Source organism: Pleurodeles waltl, chromosome 2_1 (assembly GCF_031143425.1).
Source record: "Pleurodeles waltl isolate 20211129_DDA chromosome 2_1, aPleWal1.hap1.20221129, whole genome shotgun sequence".
NCBI classification, from domain to species: domain Eukaryota; kingdom Metazoa; phylum Chordata; class Amphibia; order Caudata; family Salamandridae; genus Pleurodeles; species Pleurodeles waltl.
Window position 1 is genome coordinate 611,932,402 of NC_090438.1, and position 18,817 is coordinate 611,951,218.

Genomic DNA, 18,817 nt, shown 5'->3' on the forward strand with positions numbered 1-18,817 from the left:
GTCACCATCCTCAAACAGATGGTCAAACGGAAAGACTAAATCAGACTTTGAAACAATACCTACGTGCCTACACTGAAAAGGCACTTCATTCTTGGACATCTATGCTCTGGTTAGCTGAGTTAGCTTATAATAACTCATTCCACACTTCTATTGGCGTTACACCCTTTTTTGGTTTATTTGGCTATCATCCTGACACCCTGCCCATCACAATTCCTCAAGAAAGTTCTCTTACTCCAGCTGTGTCAGAAACCATTCAGTATTTGCATCAAACCCTGAAACTGATTCAACAGCATTTAGAAAAAGTCAAACAAAAATACTAAAGCTATTATGACAAGAAACATTGTGAGGGACCGCAATATCAACCAGGTGACAAAGTGTGGCTTTCCACAAAACATGTAGACTTCAAGAAGAAGCACATGTTTAATCCCAAATGTATAGGTCCTTACACAGTCCTTCAGCAAATCAATCCAGTAACTTATAAACTACAATTGCCCAGATCCTTACGGATTCATCCATTGTTCCACACTTCCCTATTGAAAAGGGCAGTCCAAAAGGTCCACCCTCATCCCGCTACTGTTCTAGTACAGGGAGAAGAAAAATATGAAGTTAAGAAAGTGTTGGATTCTAAACTACGAGGGCGTAACCTATGGTACTTAATCTCATGGAAAGGTTATGGTCCTGAAAGTAACTCATGGGTTTCCGCATCTGATGTTCATGCTCCAGTACTTGTGAGACGCTTTTATCGTCTTAATCCAGGCAAACCAGGCCCTAGAGCGCGTCTGGGAGAGGGGAGTACTGTCAACACCAGGGCAGTGCGCGCTCTATTGGCGACTAGAATGCAAAAACCCAGCACTCTCAAAATAACGTAATTTATGCATTGTGCTGATATGTTGTTGTTTAACCTTTTGCACTGCAGAGTTCAATCCTGAAGACTTATTTTTAATGTGCTTACAAATGCTGTTCATTTGCAATGTATTGCTCCAGGCTTTCAGAGTGTGTTAGGGTGTGGTCCCTTTCCAGGGCCTTCTAGAGACTTTCCCTGCAACATGCCTGGGTGTGGTTTTGGGCTGGGCCAAGACTATAAAAAGGAGCCAGCCCAGCTCCAAGTGCTCACTATTCAGAGGCCACGGTGCAGAGCAGCAGCTACTTCCTGAGCTCCTGTCCCGGTGGCCTATTTGATCTGCCAGACATCTGACTTTCATTCTTCATTTGGAGATCCTTGTTCTGGGCGGTAAGACGGTGGTTGGGCTGGCCTCCCGACACCGTTATCAAGAACTCTCATGTTCTTGAGCCTAATTATTTTATGATTTGACAGAGTACTTTGCGCGTGTGAAATATGCGCTTGAGTGTTTGTGACATTTGCAGGGTGACTTGCGAATCGGCAAGACGCGCGATTCGTTTCATGATAATTTAATCTTGTTATTCATTGCGCGCTACCATTTCTTGACATTTACATGGTGGCTTAAGAATCGGCAAAAGACGCGCGATTCGTTTCATTGTACTTTGATCTTGTTGTTCATTGTGAGCTGTTATTTCTTGGCATTTACATCGTGGTTTACGAATCGGCAAGACGCGCGATTCGTTTATTGATGATTTCACTTTGATATTCATTGCGTACTATAATTTCTTGGCATTTTACATGGTGACACTAGAATTGGCAAGACGCACGATTCTCTCCTCGGGTTTAATTCATGTTGTTTATTGTATGCCACTATTCTAAGATATTTATCATGCAATATTCGAGTTGACAAGTTATGTGATTTGTTTTCCTGAATCCATATTGTGTTATTCATGCTGCACATTCCTTTTATGGTGTTTAATATATATATATATATATATATATATATATATATATATATATATCTACAATATGCACAATTTGTGTTGAAACATTTTAAGAGTACACCGAAGATCAGAGTTTCTAGATGCAATATTATATGGTTCTAGTATGCATTCTCAAAACAGGATTTATATGACTGGCTTAAAATGTAGTCAGAATGTTTTTCTGATTCTCATGTAAAGGAAAGTATTTGAATAAGAAAGTTTTCATTTAATCCATCTTCATTCCCTTACAGGTATTCGGCCATCTTGAAACTTAGTCATTTTAAATTTAATTCTTAGATTGTTCATGTTTTCAGAATGACTATGCTTAGAATCATAGGGGGTGATTCTGACCCCGGCGGTCTTAGACCGCCGGGGCCAGGGTCGGCGGGAGCACCGCCGACAGGCCGGCGGTGCCCCGCAGGGCATTCTGACCGCGGCGGTAAAGCCGCGGTCAGACCGGCAACACTGGCGGTCTCCCGCCAGTGTACCGCCGCCCTATTGAATCCTCCAAGGCGGCGCAGCTAGCTGCGCCGCCGAGGGGATTCCGACCCCCCCTACCGCCATCCAGTTCCCGGCGGTCCGCCCGCCGGGAACCGGATGGCGGTAGGGGGGGTCGCGGGGCCCCTGGGGGCCCCTGCAGTGCCCATGCCACTGGCATGGGCACTGCAGGGGCCCCCGTAAGAGGGCCCCTACAAGTATTTCACTGTCTGCTTGGCGGACAGTGAAATACGCGACGGGTGCAACAGCACCCGTCGCACCTTCCCACTCCGCCGGCTCGATTACGAGCCGGCATCCTTGTGGGAAGGGAGTTTTTCCCTGGGCTGGCGGGCGGTCTTTTGGCGACCGCCCGCCAGCCCAGGGAAAAACTTAGAATACCCTCCGCGGTCTTTCGACCGCGGAGCGGTATTTCGGAGGGGGAAGTCTGGCGGGCGGCGGAGAATGACCCCCATAGTCTAGTATTGATTTCAGGAGATATAATTTTCATATTGTGTGTTCTAACCTTTTTCTTACTACAGGTCTCCTTCCCAGCTTTTTCCCTTCCTATTCCCCTCTTCCTCTCTTGAACTCTCATAGCCTCTGTGATTTATCTATCAGAGTCTTGGAGCTGTTCAGTGGTGGACGTGTTGGGAACGTGCGCAGACCCCGAGGATCTGGTGACTCTGACAGAATGAGCCAGTTGCCAGGAAATGGAGCACTGATAGCACTTGCACAAGAGGGGGGATCCCAGTGGGGTGACAGATAGCAGATATTAGGTTAGGCTCCAATTGGGCACACAGCTCTGTGATTGTGGCCCTGTCCAGTTTATAGGTAAGGAAATGTGCCTGTCCTCCATTGTTGCCAAGTCCACCAGGGGTCTGTACACGGGGGGGATGTCTCCATTTCCTATTCATCCGCAGCGGTTGCAATCTATGGGGCAAAATGGTGAGCAGCTGGTTAGTATCTCTTTTTTCCAACCACTACACTTCAGTGCATGTTGTGATTGTAACAGTATTTTGTTGGAGAGGTCCAATGGTGCACATGTGTCATGTGATGCAGTTAGGAGCCATGGCCTGCCCCCCCTCTGAAATGGCGTCCGCCTGTCCTGTTTGGAGGGACAGGTGGAAATGAGGTAATTCCGCTGACGTTGTGCGCCGTTGCGGGAGGAGGTCGAAAACCGCTGTGCAACTCCTCATTGGTTAACATTGGGCCGTATGGGTTGCAGTTGCCAATGGTGATGTATGCCGGCGGTGACGGTATGCACCGCCACGGACTTGACCATCATTTTCTATCTGATCTCTCACTTGCTACCTGACCTTCAACAGGAGAAGACCTACACTGCAAGTGCTGCTGTGACCTGTGTCTGGAACTAACCATGGCTCGTGTCACTGAGGAAAGGGCCCCTGCCTTCACCTTGGCGGAGTTGGAGAGACTGGTGTATGCTGTATGGGCCTCCAGACCAACAGGTGAGTACACCGTGAGTAAGATGCATGGGGGGTGAATGCATGGAGTGCTCTGTGTGAAGGCCTCATGTGGGGGGGGGTGGTGGATGGGCCCTGGGCAGCGTGCTGCATGTATGGTGGGCCATGTCAGTGCTAATGGGGATGGGAAGGGGCATGGTGGGCCATGGGTGTAACAGGCATGACAGTCAGATTCATATCTTTCCCTGTGTTCATTTCCCTGCAGGTCAGCACCCATCAGAAAAAGGGAATATAGCATGCCATCGCCAAGGTTGTGCGGACCCTGGGGGACTACGGCAGGTGGAGCACCCACTGTCGGAAACGGTGGGAGGACCTGAGACACTAGGCATGGAAGACAGCGGAGGCCCAGCTGAGGATAGCCTCCCAATGAGGAAGGGGTGCCTGTCGAACCCTGACCCCCCTGATGGCCCGCATACTGGCGGTTGCCTATCCGGAGCTGGATGGGTGCTTGGGGGAATACTGTTTGAGTATTGATGTGTTTGTCTTGTTACTGTATGATCTGGGATTTTATTTGGAATTATATTAAATACTCACCCTTGATTCCTTTGACTTTAGGCTGATCAATAGAGAGATTCATTGTTTGTGTGAGTGAGGTGTGACTGGTTTGGTTTTCCTGTTGGGGATTTTTTATGATTTTACGGCATCACAGCTGCAACAAGGGGTGAGTACAGTGCCCCAATATACAACTTGCACACGGTGGGGTGGTATCCAGGTGGGGGATGTGCACCAGTGGGTGCCCTTAGGCCAAGCCTGACATTGCAGAGTAGCTCCCATGTTGGGCAGGGTTCTGATGTAAAATACCTCCAAACAAGCTATTAGGCATCCACTACTGGGAAGGGGTCTGTGGGTCTCAGCTATGCTGCAAGTGGCCTTAGGTGTCCCTATCCATGGGCTGGTGACTAGCATTGTGACTATTAGTGCATTGCATAGTGCGTAGGGCTGTTCCCTGTGTGTGTGTGTGTCATGTAAGCCAACGGTAGTGTTGTTTGCGCCATTGACCAAGTGTATCCTTTGTCTCTTCCCTCCCTTTTTGTTTTTGTCACCCTGTCCTTATGTGCATTAACATCATCTGGCGGAGGAGCTGAGGCACCGGTGACGGAGGGAGCTGCATCCCACAAGGCCCAGGAGGCCGAATCCACCGACGGTGAGGGCACCAGTGTGACGGAGGGCGAGGGGAGCACCACAGCAGAGTCAGGAGGGGACAGTTCTGACACACATTTCTCCTCCGATGGAAGCTCCCTGGTGGTGGTGGACACCTCTGGAACCACCCCAGCTACAGGTACAGCCGCCACCCCGTACCACCACCGCCCTCCCAGCAGCCCCTCAGCATGTTTCCCATACCCGCTCACCCAGGACGGTGGGCATCTCCTTCGCCCCAGGCACCTCAGGTCCTGCCCCAGTTAGCCCTGCTGCCCTGAGTGAGGAGACTATTGACCTTTTGCTATCTATCTCTGTTGAGCAGTCAACCATTGTGAATGCCACCCAGGTGCTGGCAGCCCAATTGCAACAGACAAATGTATTCCTGGAGGGCATTCACACTGGCATGGGGGCCCAACAGAGATCAATCCAGGCTCTGGCCTCCTCTCTAATGGCAGCCATTGTCCCTGTTTCTAGCCTCCCCCCTCCAACTTCCTCTACCCAATCCCATTCCCCTCAACCCCAACCTATCCCAAGCACACAGTCAGACGAGCATGCACCCAGGACAACACACAAGAGTGGACATGGCAAACACAAGCACCACACTTCATCCCACAGGCACTCACACAAACACCATCCAGATGCAGACATACCAACATCCACTGCCTCCACTGTGGCCCCCTCCTCCTCCTCGTCCACCTCCTTCCCAGTTGCGTCTACACTCACACCTGCATACACTACATCCTCATACACTACCCCCATCACCAGCATACCTATCAGCACACGCCCCTCACTGGCAATCACCACCCCCACTTCCATGCACACGTCCCCTGTGTCCTCTCCCACTGTCTCTGTGCCCCCTCCTCCCAAAGTACACAAACGCAAGCACTCAGACACCCAACAGCCATCCACCTCACAAGAGCTTCCAGCCCATGCACCTGCACCCAGACACAGCAGACACCTCCTACAACCACTCCCTCTATCTCCACTCCCAGACCATCTCCATCTACCCTCCCCAATGTCCCTAAGAAGCTTTTCCTCTCCACCTTTGACCTCTTCCCTAGCCCCCCGTCCCTCACGTCAGGCCAGAGTGGTCTGAACCCAGCCAAGCATCTCAGCCACCCAGTCCAGGGGCACAGTAGTGTCCACAGCTACAACAGGTGGGAGAGGATCCCAGGCACCAAGCAACCACACTGATAGGGTGCCTGCACCAAGTGCTGCAAGGAAGGGCAAGGAGGCACCCCCAGCTGCTGCAAAGAAGGGGCAAGGCGGCACCCCCGGCTGGTAAAAGGAAGGGCAAGGAGCAGTCCCCTGCTGCTGCCAAGAAGAGCAAGGAGCCATCTCAAGCTGCTGGCAGGAAGGGCAAGGGGCCTGCACCAGCTGGCAAAAAGGACGAGAGGCCTGGTGCTGGGACTTAGTCGGAGACCCCACCACCAACCATGGTGGTTCAGCTGTCTGAGGCTGCAGGGGATGGGCTGGAGCCTCCCCCCACCACTGCCAGCAGCCCCAGCGGGCAGCCTTCCGAGGCTGCAGGGGATGGGCTGGAGCCTCCCCCCACCACTGCCAGCACCTCCACCAGCACCACTGCCAGCAGCAGCAGCCCCAGTGGGCAGCCGTCTGAGGCTGCAGGGGATGGACTGGAGCCTCCCCCACCACTGCTAGCACCGTCACCAGCACCACCGCCAGCACTGAACAGCCGTCACCGCCGGCGGACAGTGTGTAGTCCTGCATCCATGGGCTGTTGTGCGGCCAGGCCCCTGCAAATCCTGTGGGTCTGACACCCAGGTGAGAGATTGTGATCTTGCACTCACCAAGATCAGCATCACAGGGCACAATGCCCCCTCCAGAACCAGTGGAGATGCCATCCACTCACCCCTTCTTCCCCAGGATGAAGCTCACAGGGCACAATGCCCGGTCCAGAAACAGCGGAAGAAGCCATCCACTCACCACATCCTTCCCAGGATGAAGAACGCTGGGCACAATGCCCCCTCCAGAACCAGTGGAGAAGCCATCCACTCACCTCATCCTTCCCAGGATGAAGCACACTGGGCACAATGCCACCTCCAGAACCAGTAAAGAAGCCATCTAGTCACCCCATCCTTCCCAGGATGAAGCACACTGGGCACAATGCCCCCTCCAGAACCAGTGGAAGAAGCCATCCACTAGCAAGACTGTGGCCTTGCACGCCCCAGGACCAAGCAGTGGGCAAGTCACCCACTAGAGAGACTGTGGCCTTGCACCCCCAGGACCAAGCAGTGGAGAAGCCACCCATTAGAGAGACTGTGGCCTTGCACGCCCCAGGACCAAGCAGTGGGCAAGTCACCCACTAGAGAGACTGTGGCCTTGCACTCCCCATGACTAAGCAGTGGAGAAGCCATCCATTAGAGAGACTGTGGCCTTGCCCTCCCCAGGACCAAGCAGTGGGCAAGTCACCCACTAGATAGACTTTGGCCTTGCACTCCCCAGGACCAAGCAGTGGAGAAGCCATCCACTAAAGAGACTGTGGCCTTGCACTCCCCAGGACCAAGCAGTGGAGAAGCCATCCACTAGAGAGACTGTGGTCTTGCACTCTCCAGGACCAAGCAGTGGGCAAATCACCCATTTGAGAGTCTGTGGCCTTGCACTCCCCAGGACCAAGCACAGGGCATGTCCCCTCCAGGACCAGTGGCGTTGTACCATCTTCCGGCTGAGGTGCCCCCCCATTTCCCGTCCCCTGAGGTGCCTGTCTATTTTTGACCTGATGCCCCTGCAGTGTTCTCTCTGTGTTGTTGCAGGAGTGAGGTTGGGCCTTGGACTTTGTGATGTGGCCCTGTGGCCCACGGACATTGAGGACTGGGCAGTGCCCCTTGCATTGTAAATATGTATATACTTTTTGATTTGGATGCACATATTTATAGTATTTTATCTTATTACACTCACTTTAATCAATTCATTTTGTCCTGTCATTATTCCTGAGGGGTACGGGGTGAATATGTAATGTTATTGCATCTGCTCGTGTGTGTGGTGTTGGGGGTGGGGGTTTTGCGTGTTGCTTGTGTGTGTGTGCCACTCTCTCTTTCCTCCCACCTCCCCTGTGTGCTAGGCGGCAATACTCACTGTGGTCGTCTTCGCCGGCGTTGGTGTTCATGGTGGAGCAGAAGGTAGAAGAGCATGGGGAAGACATGCAACTTGGGCCCCATGGCAGCGTGGTTCTTCCTTGAGTGTCCAAAGGTGAGTCGTTTCCCTTCTATGCAGTGTTTCCGCCAGGCTTTTTGATGTCATTGGTACCACCCCGGAAAAGGTGGCGGATAGGTGTGTCATATTACTGTGGGCGGTACATTGTCTTCCGCCTGGCTGTTGGCGGCTACTGCTGTGGTGCTTGTTGGTTTCGCCCTGGCGGTCGGTGTGCTAAAGTGGCTGCCTGAGCAGTTTCCGCCGTGGTCATAATTTCATATTTATTACCACCGGCCTGTTGGCGGTATTACCGCCGCTTTATCACCGACTGCCAGAGTTGTAATGAGGGCCCATATCTCCGCAGCAATAAACTCCAAGGCGCTGTTATCACCATAAAATAATAATTGTATATCTCATGTTTGGGACCAGCTAGAAAACATTTTCCAACAATATTTTTAATATTTATTGAAAGCTGAATTCAGTGGTGAAAATTATTTAGGAAAAGCAACTTTTAGAAAGTTGCATTGCATTTTCTCTGCCTAAAGCTCCCAGAGGTTAATTTGCATTAGCTCTTCAGTGACAGTCCAGCCAGTGCTTGGCCTTACTAAGTTGTGAAAACTGTTCCCAGAGCAGAGACAATGAACTGGATGTGAGGCAATATTTTCTTCCCGTTGTGGCTAGACCAGATAGGGTGGACCCAGGAACTTCATTAATGTGAAAAGTACCTACACTATAAATGTAAGATGAAACCTGGAGAGGGCCAACATTTGTTCCACCCAGTAGGGGTGGCAACGAAACCTGTGCAAGGAGAGCTACTCCCAAAACTGGTTTTGAGTGACCACAGAGGAGGTGGCTGCTTATATCCCTGGCTACACCTCAAAGTGGCACACAAGCTTTGCACAAGGGGAGAAAGATTTCCATAATGTGGATTTTGAGAATAAGGTGTACTGTGGGATTGTTTGCAGTAGGATTAACTTTGACTTCCCCTCCCATTCAACATGCCAGGATGATCCATCCTGTCTGCACCTAAGCCCCCTCTGTGTCGCTATCTGGAAGGAATACATATCCCCCAGCAGCAGAGCCATTGACAGCCATGTGACTCAGGACACTGGCAGAAAGCACAAATGGTTCTAAAAGCGTAATTCTCAGAACTGTGACATAGAATCTGACTTTACCATTACAGAGGATTTTAAATGTACAACTTAAGTGTAACACCATATCTCTATTTTGTCCCAATCCAAATGTATCACTGCAATAAGGTAACCCAGCGTTAGTCAATGGAGGAGATAGACTTTACAACTGCAAAAAACACAACTTTAGGAGTATTCCACTGCCAGGACATGTACAACATAAGTACAAATTACCTATTTTTTAAATACAACGTTCATGCTTAAGCAAATGCCTCACATTCATGTTGCATAGAGAGAGTCACACGCAACAGGCTCTGTATAGTCAAACCAGTACAGTACTAGTATGTCTTAGACACCCGAGAGATAGAGGACAGAGAAACAAATGGAGAAATATTTAATTGAATGGCAAAGAAGCATGGGACAGAAGCTCACCTTCTGTATTGTTTTTCTCTGTTGGCCTCAGGCCTTGCAAAAGAGTACCGAATCAAATGTAATGATGCAGATTAACAACAAAAGGCTACCATAGTTCTGCTTGCATCTTCCCAAAATGATCCAATGGTCCCACAGGGTTTTGTTCTGTTTCATCTTTTCTTAATGCCAATATGATTCCACAGACCCAGTTTATGAAATTACATGATCTGTAGTATCAAATTTATACCAGTGATATGGAGATGCTGCTTCACTTACATGACTAATTTGATAAGGCTGTCTTGATTTTGGTTTGGATTGTGTTCTTCAGCTTTTGTGAATGCTTCAGAAGTATAATAATGCTGTTCACCAGAAGCAGGCTCACAGTGCACTCTTACACAGTGGGCAGAGAGGAACCCCACCAAGCCATGCACCCACTCATGTACCCAATGCAAACGGAAGTTCCACCACTCTCTTGTACCCCGAGGTCCAATCCTCTGGTTTCTGGCTAGAGACCACCCATCCTCTTTGGCAAGTGTTTGGGAAACCAGTTCCTCTCTGGTTATCAGAAGATACTTCTTTTAATGCTTGCTCTCTGCTCATCTGGTGTGTTTCCTTCCCAGAGCACCCTTCAATGAGCAGATGGTTGAGCTTTCTTGGTGCTTTTTTACAGGGGCCCTCCTGTGTCAGACCCATTCCAGGAATGGAATTAGAAGTAAGACTTGGTGAGTATTCCTCTACTTCTGTTGAAGTTGCTGCAGAGCAAGTAGGTGGTTTCACGAACCACCACCCATAGTCTAACCCTTAGGCATGCTGTATTTCTTTCTCTGAAATCAATATACCTTAAATCAATGTCTTGAAAAGGCTACTTTCTACTGCTATTTTGATAAACTTGATAGGTCCTTGGTCGGTTCTTCCTTCAACATCCACCCAATTAAATGCTGATAGCAATATCAGCACTGTACAAATAATGGAAGCAATCATTATCACTCAGTTGTGAGTGCATTTTGAGAACAGCTTCTTGTTTTCAGGCATGCTAAAAGGCTTCTAGTCTCCAAAAAGAACATAAATAGCATTCAGTCAAATAAGGTTTTGAGGGACAGTGGACACCCAGCAATTTTGATTTTGTTGGCTATATTGGATGCATCTTATATCCACATACAATTGTTTGGTTCTATGATACCCGGGCCTACTTGTTGTAAGTTTTGTTCAGGGCTTGGATTTGATTTAACCCTTCCTAACAAGTATGTTTGCAACAAGTAAGTCAGTCACAACAATTTATACTTCCATCTTCCCGTAGTGGTCTAACGATCCCACAAATCTCTGGCTTGTATCCTCTTGTCTTAACACTCATATGATTCCACTGGCTACGTTTATCAAACATCTGGGTCTGCAGCATAAAATATACACTCACAATTCGCTGGAAATAATGCACTTATTAAAAGGCGGATTGCATATCCATCACATTTGCGACAGAGTAACCCGTCGGTCAAATTCTATTTCAGGCCCTCATTTGCAAGTTAATCTGAAGACCCTGATTCTTCGGCCAGGGACCTTCTTTTAATTTTCATGATAGATCATTTCTATGTAATATTATTTAAGTTACAGTTGAGTGTATGATTGCATGTTGTGTTGAAAAGTTGATTATAGGGGAATACTTATTTCCTTAATTTTATGTTGGTGCGCCATCCCCCTTCAAGTCAGGTGCCCTCTCTGACTTCTACAGTAGACTTAATCTTAACCTGTTTCTATCCGAATTAACTTGTGCAATTTTGCTTTAAAACAGAAACGATATGGGTAGAATGCTTGCATGAGTGAAAGTGTCTGCTACTAGCGATCAATTGGGGCTACATTGTTGTCCATTTCTTTTCTTGTCCACTGTGCCACTCAGGAAAAATACCAGCCATATGCAAACCAGGCTTTGTCCTTCTCGAAGAATGACAGTCCAGTTTGAGCTGCCTGGCCCGGTCTCCTCTGAGCAGAGGACCGGTTTCAGCCTTGCTCGGCCTCATTAGTGGGTTGCAGCTTGAATCCTGTGGCCCAGCTATCAAGGGGACCCGTCGTTGGTACACCCAACAAACAGATAGCGCACACTGAATCACACAGTTGATGGGTAAAATGCACGCAGGTTTCACCCACTCATATTTTGACCCACCTCAGATTCATCACTGTTCTGCTCTGCCTTTCCTGCCATCAGGTGCTGTTCCCTTTTTCCTGTTCTTCCCTTCCATTACCTATCACCTTTCCATTGATGTGACTCTGAAGCTGCACCTTTTTTGTCACCTTAGGGTAGAAGCTTACTACTGTTTATAGCTGTGGTGAAATAAAAAATACATAACAAACACATACAAATGCAAGGGTTTATTTAGTGAGTGGCTAAGCAAGAGGAGCGCATTTAAAGACTCTCCATACATTTCACAGTAGTTAAGCATGCATTATTAGAAAAAAACAGCGGTTGATAGAAAGGATACTTGTTACAATACTCTTTATATAGCTGGAAAAATGGCATTTTGTTTATTAGAAACGTAAAATGTTTGCAGTAGATACTGCCCTGCAGCCATTCTTTGGGCACGGCTTCATGAATGAGCCGCTCTTGTCCGCACTGCGAAGGAGATTTGTGGCACACGATTCGTAGCCGTGGCTGGTAATTCCGCCCCAGCCCGGCACATGCAGGAGAGGAGGATGGCGCAGTACAGGGCACTCGTCAGCAGAAGGGTGAGGTACGTAAAATAAGCCACTCTGAAGGTGTCTGCAGGCAGCGTGTCATTACCTAGGCAGGACAACAAAGGCGACAAGAATTAAATCAACCTACTTCTGCATTTATGGCACAGAACCATGTGAGAATGAAAAAAATTGTGTTTTTTGTAGAGGCATTTGTTCAAATAACAAATTATATAAAATCCTTAACTTTTCAGGCTCGGTTATTCTTACAGGAGGGAACCCTGGTGTGTAGCAGTGCCATGGGGAGGGCTTCCCTCCCACGATATCACTTTATTTACGTCGATGTAATGTTGCGTAATTTCTGGTATCCAACACGCACAAAATAGCATGAGGATGCACTTTGTGATGAAAAGATAGCTCTAAATGCTGGTCTGGCATTTTGCATAGTTTTATATATTTCGGGGCTTTTTTTGGACATTTTGCATAATTTCTGCACCAGAAATGATGCTACTTTTGCCAAGGCATATCATCACCTGTGGTAGGGGGGTTGCAAAACATTGAAAATGTACAGACATCTCAGCAGAGATGGTAAATTAATATGCAAAGAGACTTATTTGCCTTTGAAGAACAGGCAGTGGTCCAAGCGACCTCTGACAACACTTAAAGAAACTTTTTTTTAAAATAAAACTTTTTTAAACGCAGTTCATTTCCTTTAAAGCATAGGTGGTGTATTTTTTTAATCTTTTGCTTTATTCAAAAGCAATTACAGACATGGGGGGTTATTCCAACTTTGGAGGAAGTGGTAATCCGTCCCAAAAGTGACGGTAAAGTGACGGATATACCACCAGCCGTATTACGAGTCCATTATATCCTATGGAACTCGTAATACGGCTGGTGGTAAATCCGTCACATTTGGGACGGATTACCACCTCCGCCAAAGTTGGAATAACCCCCATGGTCTACAGACCCCAACAAGCCACCATTTTGTCGATGGCCTCCATTCATAGTGAGTCACAATTTGAAACGTACCTCATTAATAATCATTATGTTGGGTTGGTTGCAAACTACTATGATTCTGTATTTTAAGGACCAACCTATTAATACATAGACCAGTTAAAATAATTCTTCACTGGTGCAAAAAACTATTTCACGTTACTGACCAGTATTCTGCAAACAATAAACAGTACATCTGGCCCAATATTAATTGCTATTTCATTTGTTCACAGCACAAAAAATAAATGTTGTTAAATACTTATAAAATGTACCAAAATATAAGTCAAGAATGCATATGTAAATACTAAAAATTATTAACATAAATCTAGAATGCCTAGATGTATAACGTTTGATTCATCTTAAAATTCTGTTGTTTTTAGCACATTTTTGTTTTTAAAATTGCACAGAGAGACTGTACTATGGGTAGCATACACATATGCATCCCTAATTAATAATTGTTCTTCTTATAACTATTTAAACGGTAATCCACACCATTTAAATTAAACCTGATCCTTTGAAACTGATCCTGTAGAAGAGAACTCTGTGACCTTGAAAGTTAGCAAACTGAAATGAGTCAGCCCAATAAAAGTATAGTTTCTGCAAGAGCGTATGCGGTGTTGTTGCTCCTTTTTAAAGAAACACACACAACTCTTAATGTAAAATGTAAGCACATTATGACGCATTCAGCGTTGAAGTGTTTCATTCCTTCATTAAAAACGTATACTTCCTTAAATTAGTACTATGGCTCACAGCTTGGTAATTGCTCTCTTGAGTTGTTATGCGGCGGCAGGAACCTGAAAGGATCACCTGCTGACTCTCCCTGGAAAACCGGTGCAATATGTCATGACCGTTGAAGCTGCAGGAGAGTGCTTGAAATAGTTCCCCCATGTTGCTGTGCCCCTGAATGTGTGAACCCTAGAGTGTTGAGGTGTAATCCATAGTGCAAAACACAGGGTCAGAGCTGAAGATTAGCAGAAAGAGGACAGCATAGAGATGTGGCACACTATGATGAAAATACTTTATGCTATTTTGTTCACACACAAGGTTGGGGCTTACGTTTAATTCAAATGGGCAATTGGACTGGTTCAACTGCCTCAGAACTAGATATGAGTTGACATTGGAAATACATCTAAGGTTCACCTTTTAGTTAAAGAGTTTAGCACGTCTGCAGAAAAAAGACAGGGGTCTAAAGCCGAGTTCTCAGCTGTCTTTCTACAAGTCCTGCCTTCCTGCCTTTTCAGAACCTCTCTGTTCAGCCCACGGCTGAGTTCAACTTTGAAAAACTACTGCTTGGCCCTACATCTGCTGCATTAGAGCACCTTCTGCAACCGATGGTAGTGTGAGACATGGCGTACCTACACCCTGCAATTCCATGATTCTTCTGCAGTCATGCCTTATCCGAGGCTGATGACCATGTGAGACTGTGTTAGGTCTTCTCCAACTGGCCGGTGTGTGAGCTCTGTACTGCAGCCAGCAGCGCCTCCCCTTTGTCTATCCCTGATGGCATTGGGAGCCTGCAGTCCTTCATATCACCACTTCCTCAGTGTCTAAGGTCCTTGGTAGCCTGTGTACTGTGCCCCAGTGTTCCCCCAAACAGCTGTCTCTACTGGGCAGTCCTGTGTTCCAGTCCCACCACTGCGGGTTTCGCCAGCGTTTCTCAGCTGCAGCTCCTGTTACACCCTGCAGTCAGTAGCCTGTGGACTGTACAAGTACTGTGGAAACTGCATTTTATTGGCCCTCCCCTTCCCTATGCAATGCTTACTTTGTGCTGATGTTTGCCAGTGCCCCGCACTGGCACTTACTTATAAACACCAGCACTTTAACATGACAGTCCACTACATGGCAGTGATGTCTGACTTTTTTAAGACTGTCAATATTTTTATCAGTTCAATATGCTTAAACACATAGGGCCTGATTCCAACTTTGGAGGACGGTGTTAAACCGGCCCAAAAGTGGCGGATATACCACCTACCGTATTACGAGTCCATTATATCCTATGGAACTCGTAATACGGTAGGTGGTATATCTGTCACTTTTGGGACGGTTTAACACCATCCTCCAAAGTCGGAATGAGGGCCATAGTGTGCTAGCACATCTAGCCAATTCGTACACTCAATGTGGCTTGGAATAGTGCATAGTGTCACACTTGTATAAGTATGATGGCTAGTAGTAAGCTCTGGAACTGGCATTTGGCAGACCTAGTTGGGGCAATGGATGATGTGAGCCCCAGTTGCTTCCTGAGAAATAAGTTGGGCCCTGGCACTTACTTTTTTTGGCAAATTAACCTATGCTTCTGTGAGTAGCTCCCTTCAAACTAACACAGGAGACCTTGCTATAGGCGGAAGTAGGCGTAGGACTGTGCACTAAGATAATACTTTCAGTTCCATGTTGTGCATGGCTATGTGAGCCTGGATAAACAGGTTTTTTTTCCCTTTAGCAACGCTCGTAAATTGCAGAGCCACAATAGTTATAGGCGAACAGAAATATGCATTCAGTGAGAGAAAGGTTAATGGCATTGGGCATATTTAGTGTGCATATAATTTTAGTAATACAAATTTGCATAATTTTGAAGAGCAATAAAAGTGCTTGGATATTGTATTCCTTGTGAGCGGAACATGCTACCTGAACTACATGTGATGCCATACAATACCCTGCGACCCGCTACCCTCTGAAATTCAAAACCTGACAAGAAGATACACGAGGATTCAGTAAGATAGTAGGGTGATCAGGTTCTCCTGTTTCTAAAAGACAGCATAAATACTTGTTACAAGGAATTTAGTAGATGCCCTCAAACAACCAGGGGACATGGCCAGACACCTGTAACAGAATAGCCCTAAGCCAATATTATCTGCCCTGTGCCATCACCATATAGCTAATGTAAAAGCTAGAGATCTGTGAATTGTAAAAACATTGACATTCTGGAAACTGGACACCAGAAAGGCCATTAAACACCTATTAGTTCTAACATTATAAATTGCTTCTTTGAGGCACATGACTGAGGGAGAGTCAACAGAGTCATCTTGAAGTTATGGAAGAGGTATTAAGGTATTCATTGATTAAATTAAACCAGTCTGCTTTGGTGTAATACAGGAATGACAACAGGAAGTGTAAGTGGGCATATAGTCACAGAATAAACCTATGTGACATAAAGAATTCTCATTCATCACAGAAGCTACTTTATTTAGTACTACAACAATAGATCACATAAAGTGCTAAAATGTTCATCTCCATTACCTCTTAGTGCAGAGGAACTGTTGCCAAAGTGCTGTGGACAGTCTGCTTTTTGGATTTTACTTTCAGGCTTTTCAGGCGTTGTTGATGCTCCTACAATATTGGAAGCTATAATCAGCAAAATATTGTAAACACGTAAAGCTTTGAAAATACATTAAATCAGCAACATGTTGACAATGTGCTGCCTATTAACAGTTTAGAGTTCTCCTATCTCTTCAAGCCAACGGGCTCTATTCATGAAGTGTTCCGAAAAGAAAAGAATCTACATATTGTGTTTTTTCGGCTGTGATTTGTAGAAGAGTCAATGTTTTCAGAGCTTCATAAGGGTCCTGCAGAACAGAAGTGGAAAACTACCAGTTCCTATGTTTCCATGGCTACACCTACTCCTTCAGGCATTCTTCTGCAGATTGCCTTGTGTGTTAGACTTCAGTCTTTGGGCAGATCAAGAAAGGCGAAGTAAGCTGCAACCCTCAGTCTTTTTGTGAGTTGTGACTGAGCTCCGACAAAACCCAAACAGTCTGACTCACAAACAAACTGGTTTCTGCGAGTAATGCCTGGAGCAACCTTGCTAGCTTGACACTAGTAGCAAGGTTTTGCCCACAGAAGATGCATCTGTTATATTTGCAGCACCTTAGCGAAACAACGATATAACTTAAAGGGCCTAATCAAGCTCATTAAAAAAACATAACTTTTGGAAATTGCCTAAAAGCCATGCAGGGCTACCTGTCAGCTGACCTGGACCTAGACATCTTCTTTCCTGACCGGGGAGAGACTGCAGCCATTATCAAGTTTGTGCTTTGGCCAGCTGAAAGTTTTTACCACTGGACTTGGAAGCTTTAGAGGAGGTTGAAAATCTTGAGAGGACATACTTAGCAGCTTCAACCAAAAATGGCTCCATAAAACGGATTCGTTGTTACACAGCAGTCTCAAACTTCCTGCCCAAAAGTTCAGAGCAGGGAACAACGCTGCCGACGTCAAATATTTTTGAACAGGCTTGGCAGGTTGCCCTGGTTTTCTAGAAATGGAATAAAAGTCCCCAAAGGCTTCTCAGACTTGAGTTCTCACTTACTATTTGTAGGAGGATTCTGACACGAATTCCCTTTCCGATTGGACCGCTGTAATTCCTGCAGGCTTCCTCTATCTGAGGAGTCACTGCATCCTTCAGCCACAGGAGTAGGCAGGATACTGGCAGAAACTTTACTTTACCTCATTTGATAAAGTGTCCAGAAGACTAGCTCAAAGAGTCCTGCCAAGAATGCTGGAACAGACATTCAAGGATCATAACTAGAAGAGCAACCCTCCACCCCATGAGAACCTGGGTATACAATTGGAAAGCACTACTGTGGTTCCCACAGGCAACTATACAATATCGTACATAGAGAGAGGTTCTAAGATGTGAGAAAAGGTCAAAAGGGGGTTGTGAAATGACCCTCACCAAATGGAATGACAATGCCACAGACAATTCACACACATATAATAACGACAAAAACATTAACAAATAATCACAAAGGGCACAAAAGTATTGAAGTGATTTTTCTATTGTTTTTACGTGTAATTCATAGTTAACCTAGCACCCCAATTGACAGCATTGGTAGGTCTTGTGTGCGTAGAAATACGTATAATATGACCCAAGTGCTAAGAATCACAACAAAAACAAAATACAAACCCAAGGGCATATACAGAAAAAAAGAAAGTCGTTGTTTACGCACAGAAAACGTTTCAAAATGATTATTAATCTCAATGGTAGGCCCGAAATAGGCAATTTTGCCTGTTTGAACTGCTGATGGTGTTTTGACCCACAACTCGATCTAAGGATCTCACCAGGACTGACAATGGTGGGGGATTCTGTCAGTGCTTATAGGACAAAGTGTCAATACTGCTGTACGCTTGTATATCTAGAAGCGTGAGAATGCAAGCCTGCACATCAAGGACAGGTAATAGCGCCAGCAGGAGGCGCTGACTGCTAGCTGTGAAATCTGGCACTGAAGCGTGGTGCTTGGAGGGCCCGAGAAGCAAGATTTACTTCTTGTCTAGGCACTGAAGACCGCTCAGGCGCCACACTGCCTAGGCCTAGAGCGGGAACGTTAAGGGAGCCGGGGTCTCCCGTCCATGTTCTCTGTGGAACTTGAGCAGGTGCTCGATTTGCTCTGCTTCGGCAGGAGGCTCGTGCAGCAGTCTTTCTTACACATGTCCCAAGCCGCTTCATATAACAATATTTGTTTATCATTCATGATTTGTGGTATGAATGGTGATTGCCTATCTTTGAGTCTAGTGTTCGCCCTGGTTGCTCATCCTCACTGTATCAAGATGCCTCCACATATT

General features: G+C 46.6%; 1 protein-coding gene across 1 annotated transcript in view; it reads right to left on the bottom strand.

Moving 5' to 3' along the window:
* Window positions 1-11,974: 11,974 nt before the first annotated feature.
* Window positions 11,975-18,817, bottom strand: part of TARP (TCR gamma alternate reading frame protein) — a 170,846-nt gene continuing 164,003 nt past the window's right edge. The window contains exons 6-7 of the mRNA XM_069208187.1: window positions 16,499-16,588; window positions 11,975-12,380 (exon numbers count right to left, since the gene is read on the bottom strand). Coding sequence (XP_069064288.1) covers window positions 12,187-12,380; window positions 16,499-16,588 — 284 coding nt within the window. The 3' untranslated portion in view covers window positions 11,975-12,186. The remainder of the gene's footprint in view (window positions 12,381-16,498; window positions 16,589-18,817) is intronic.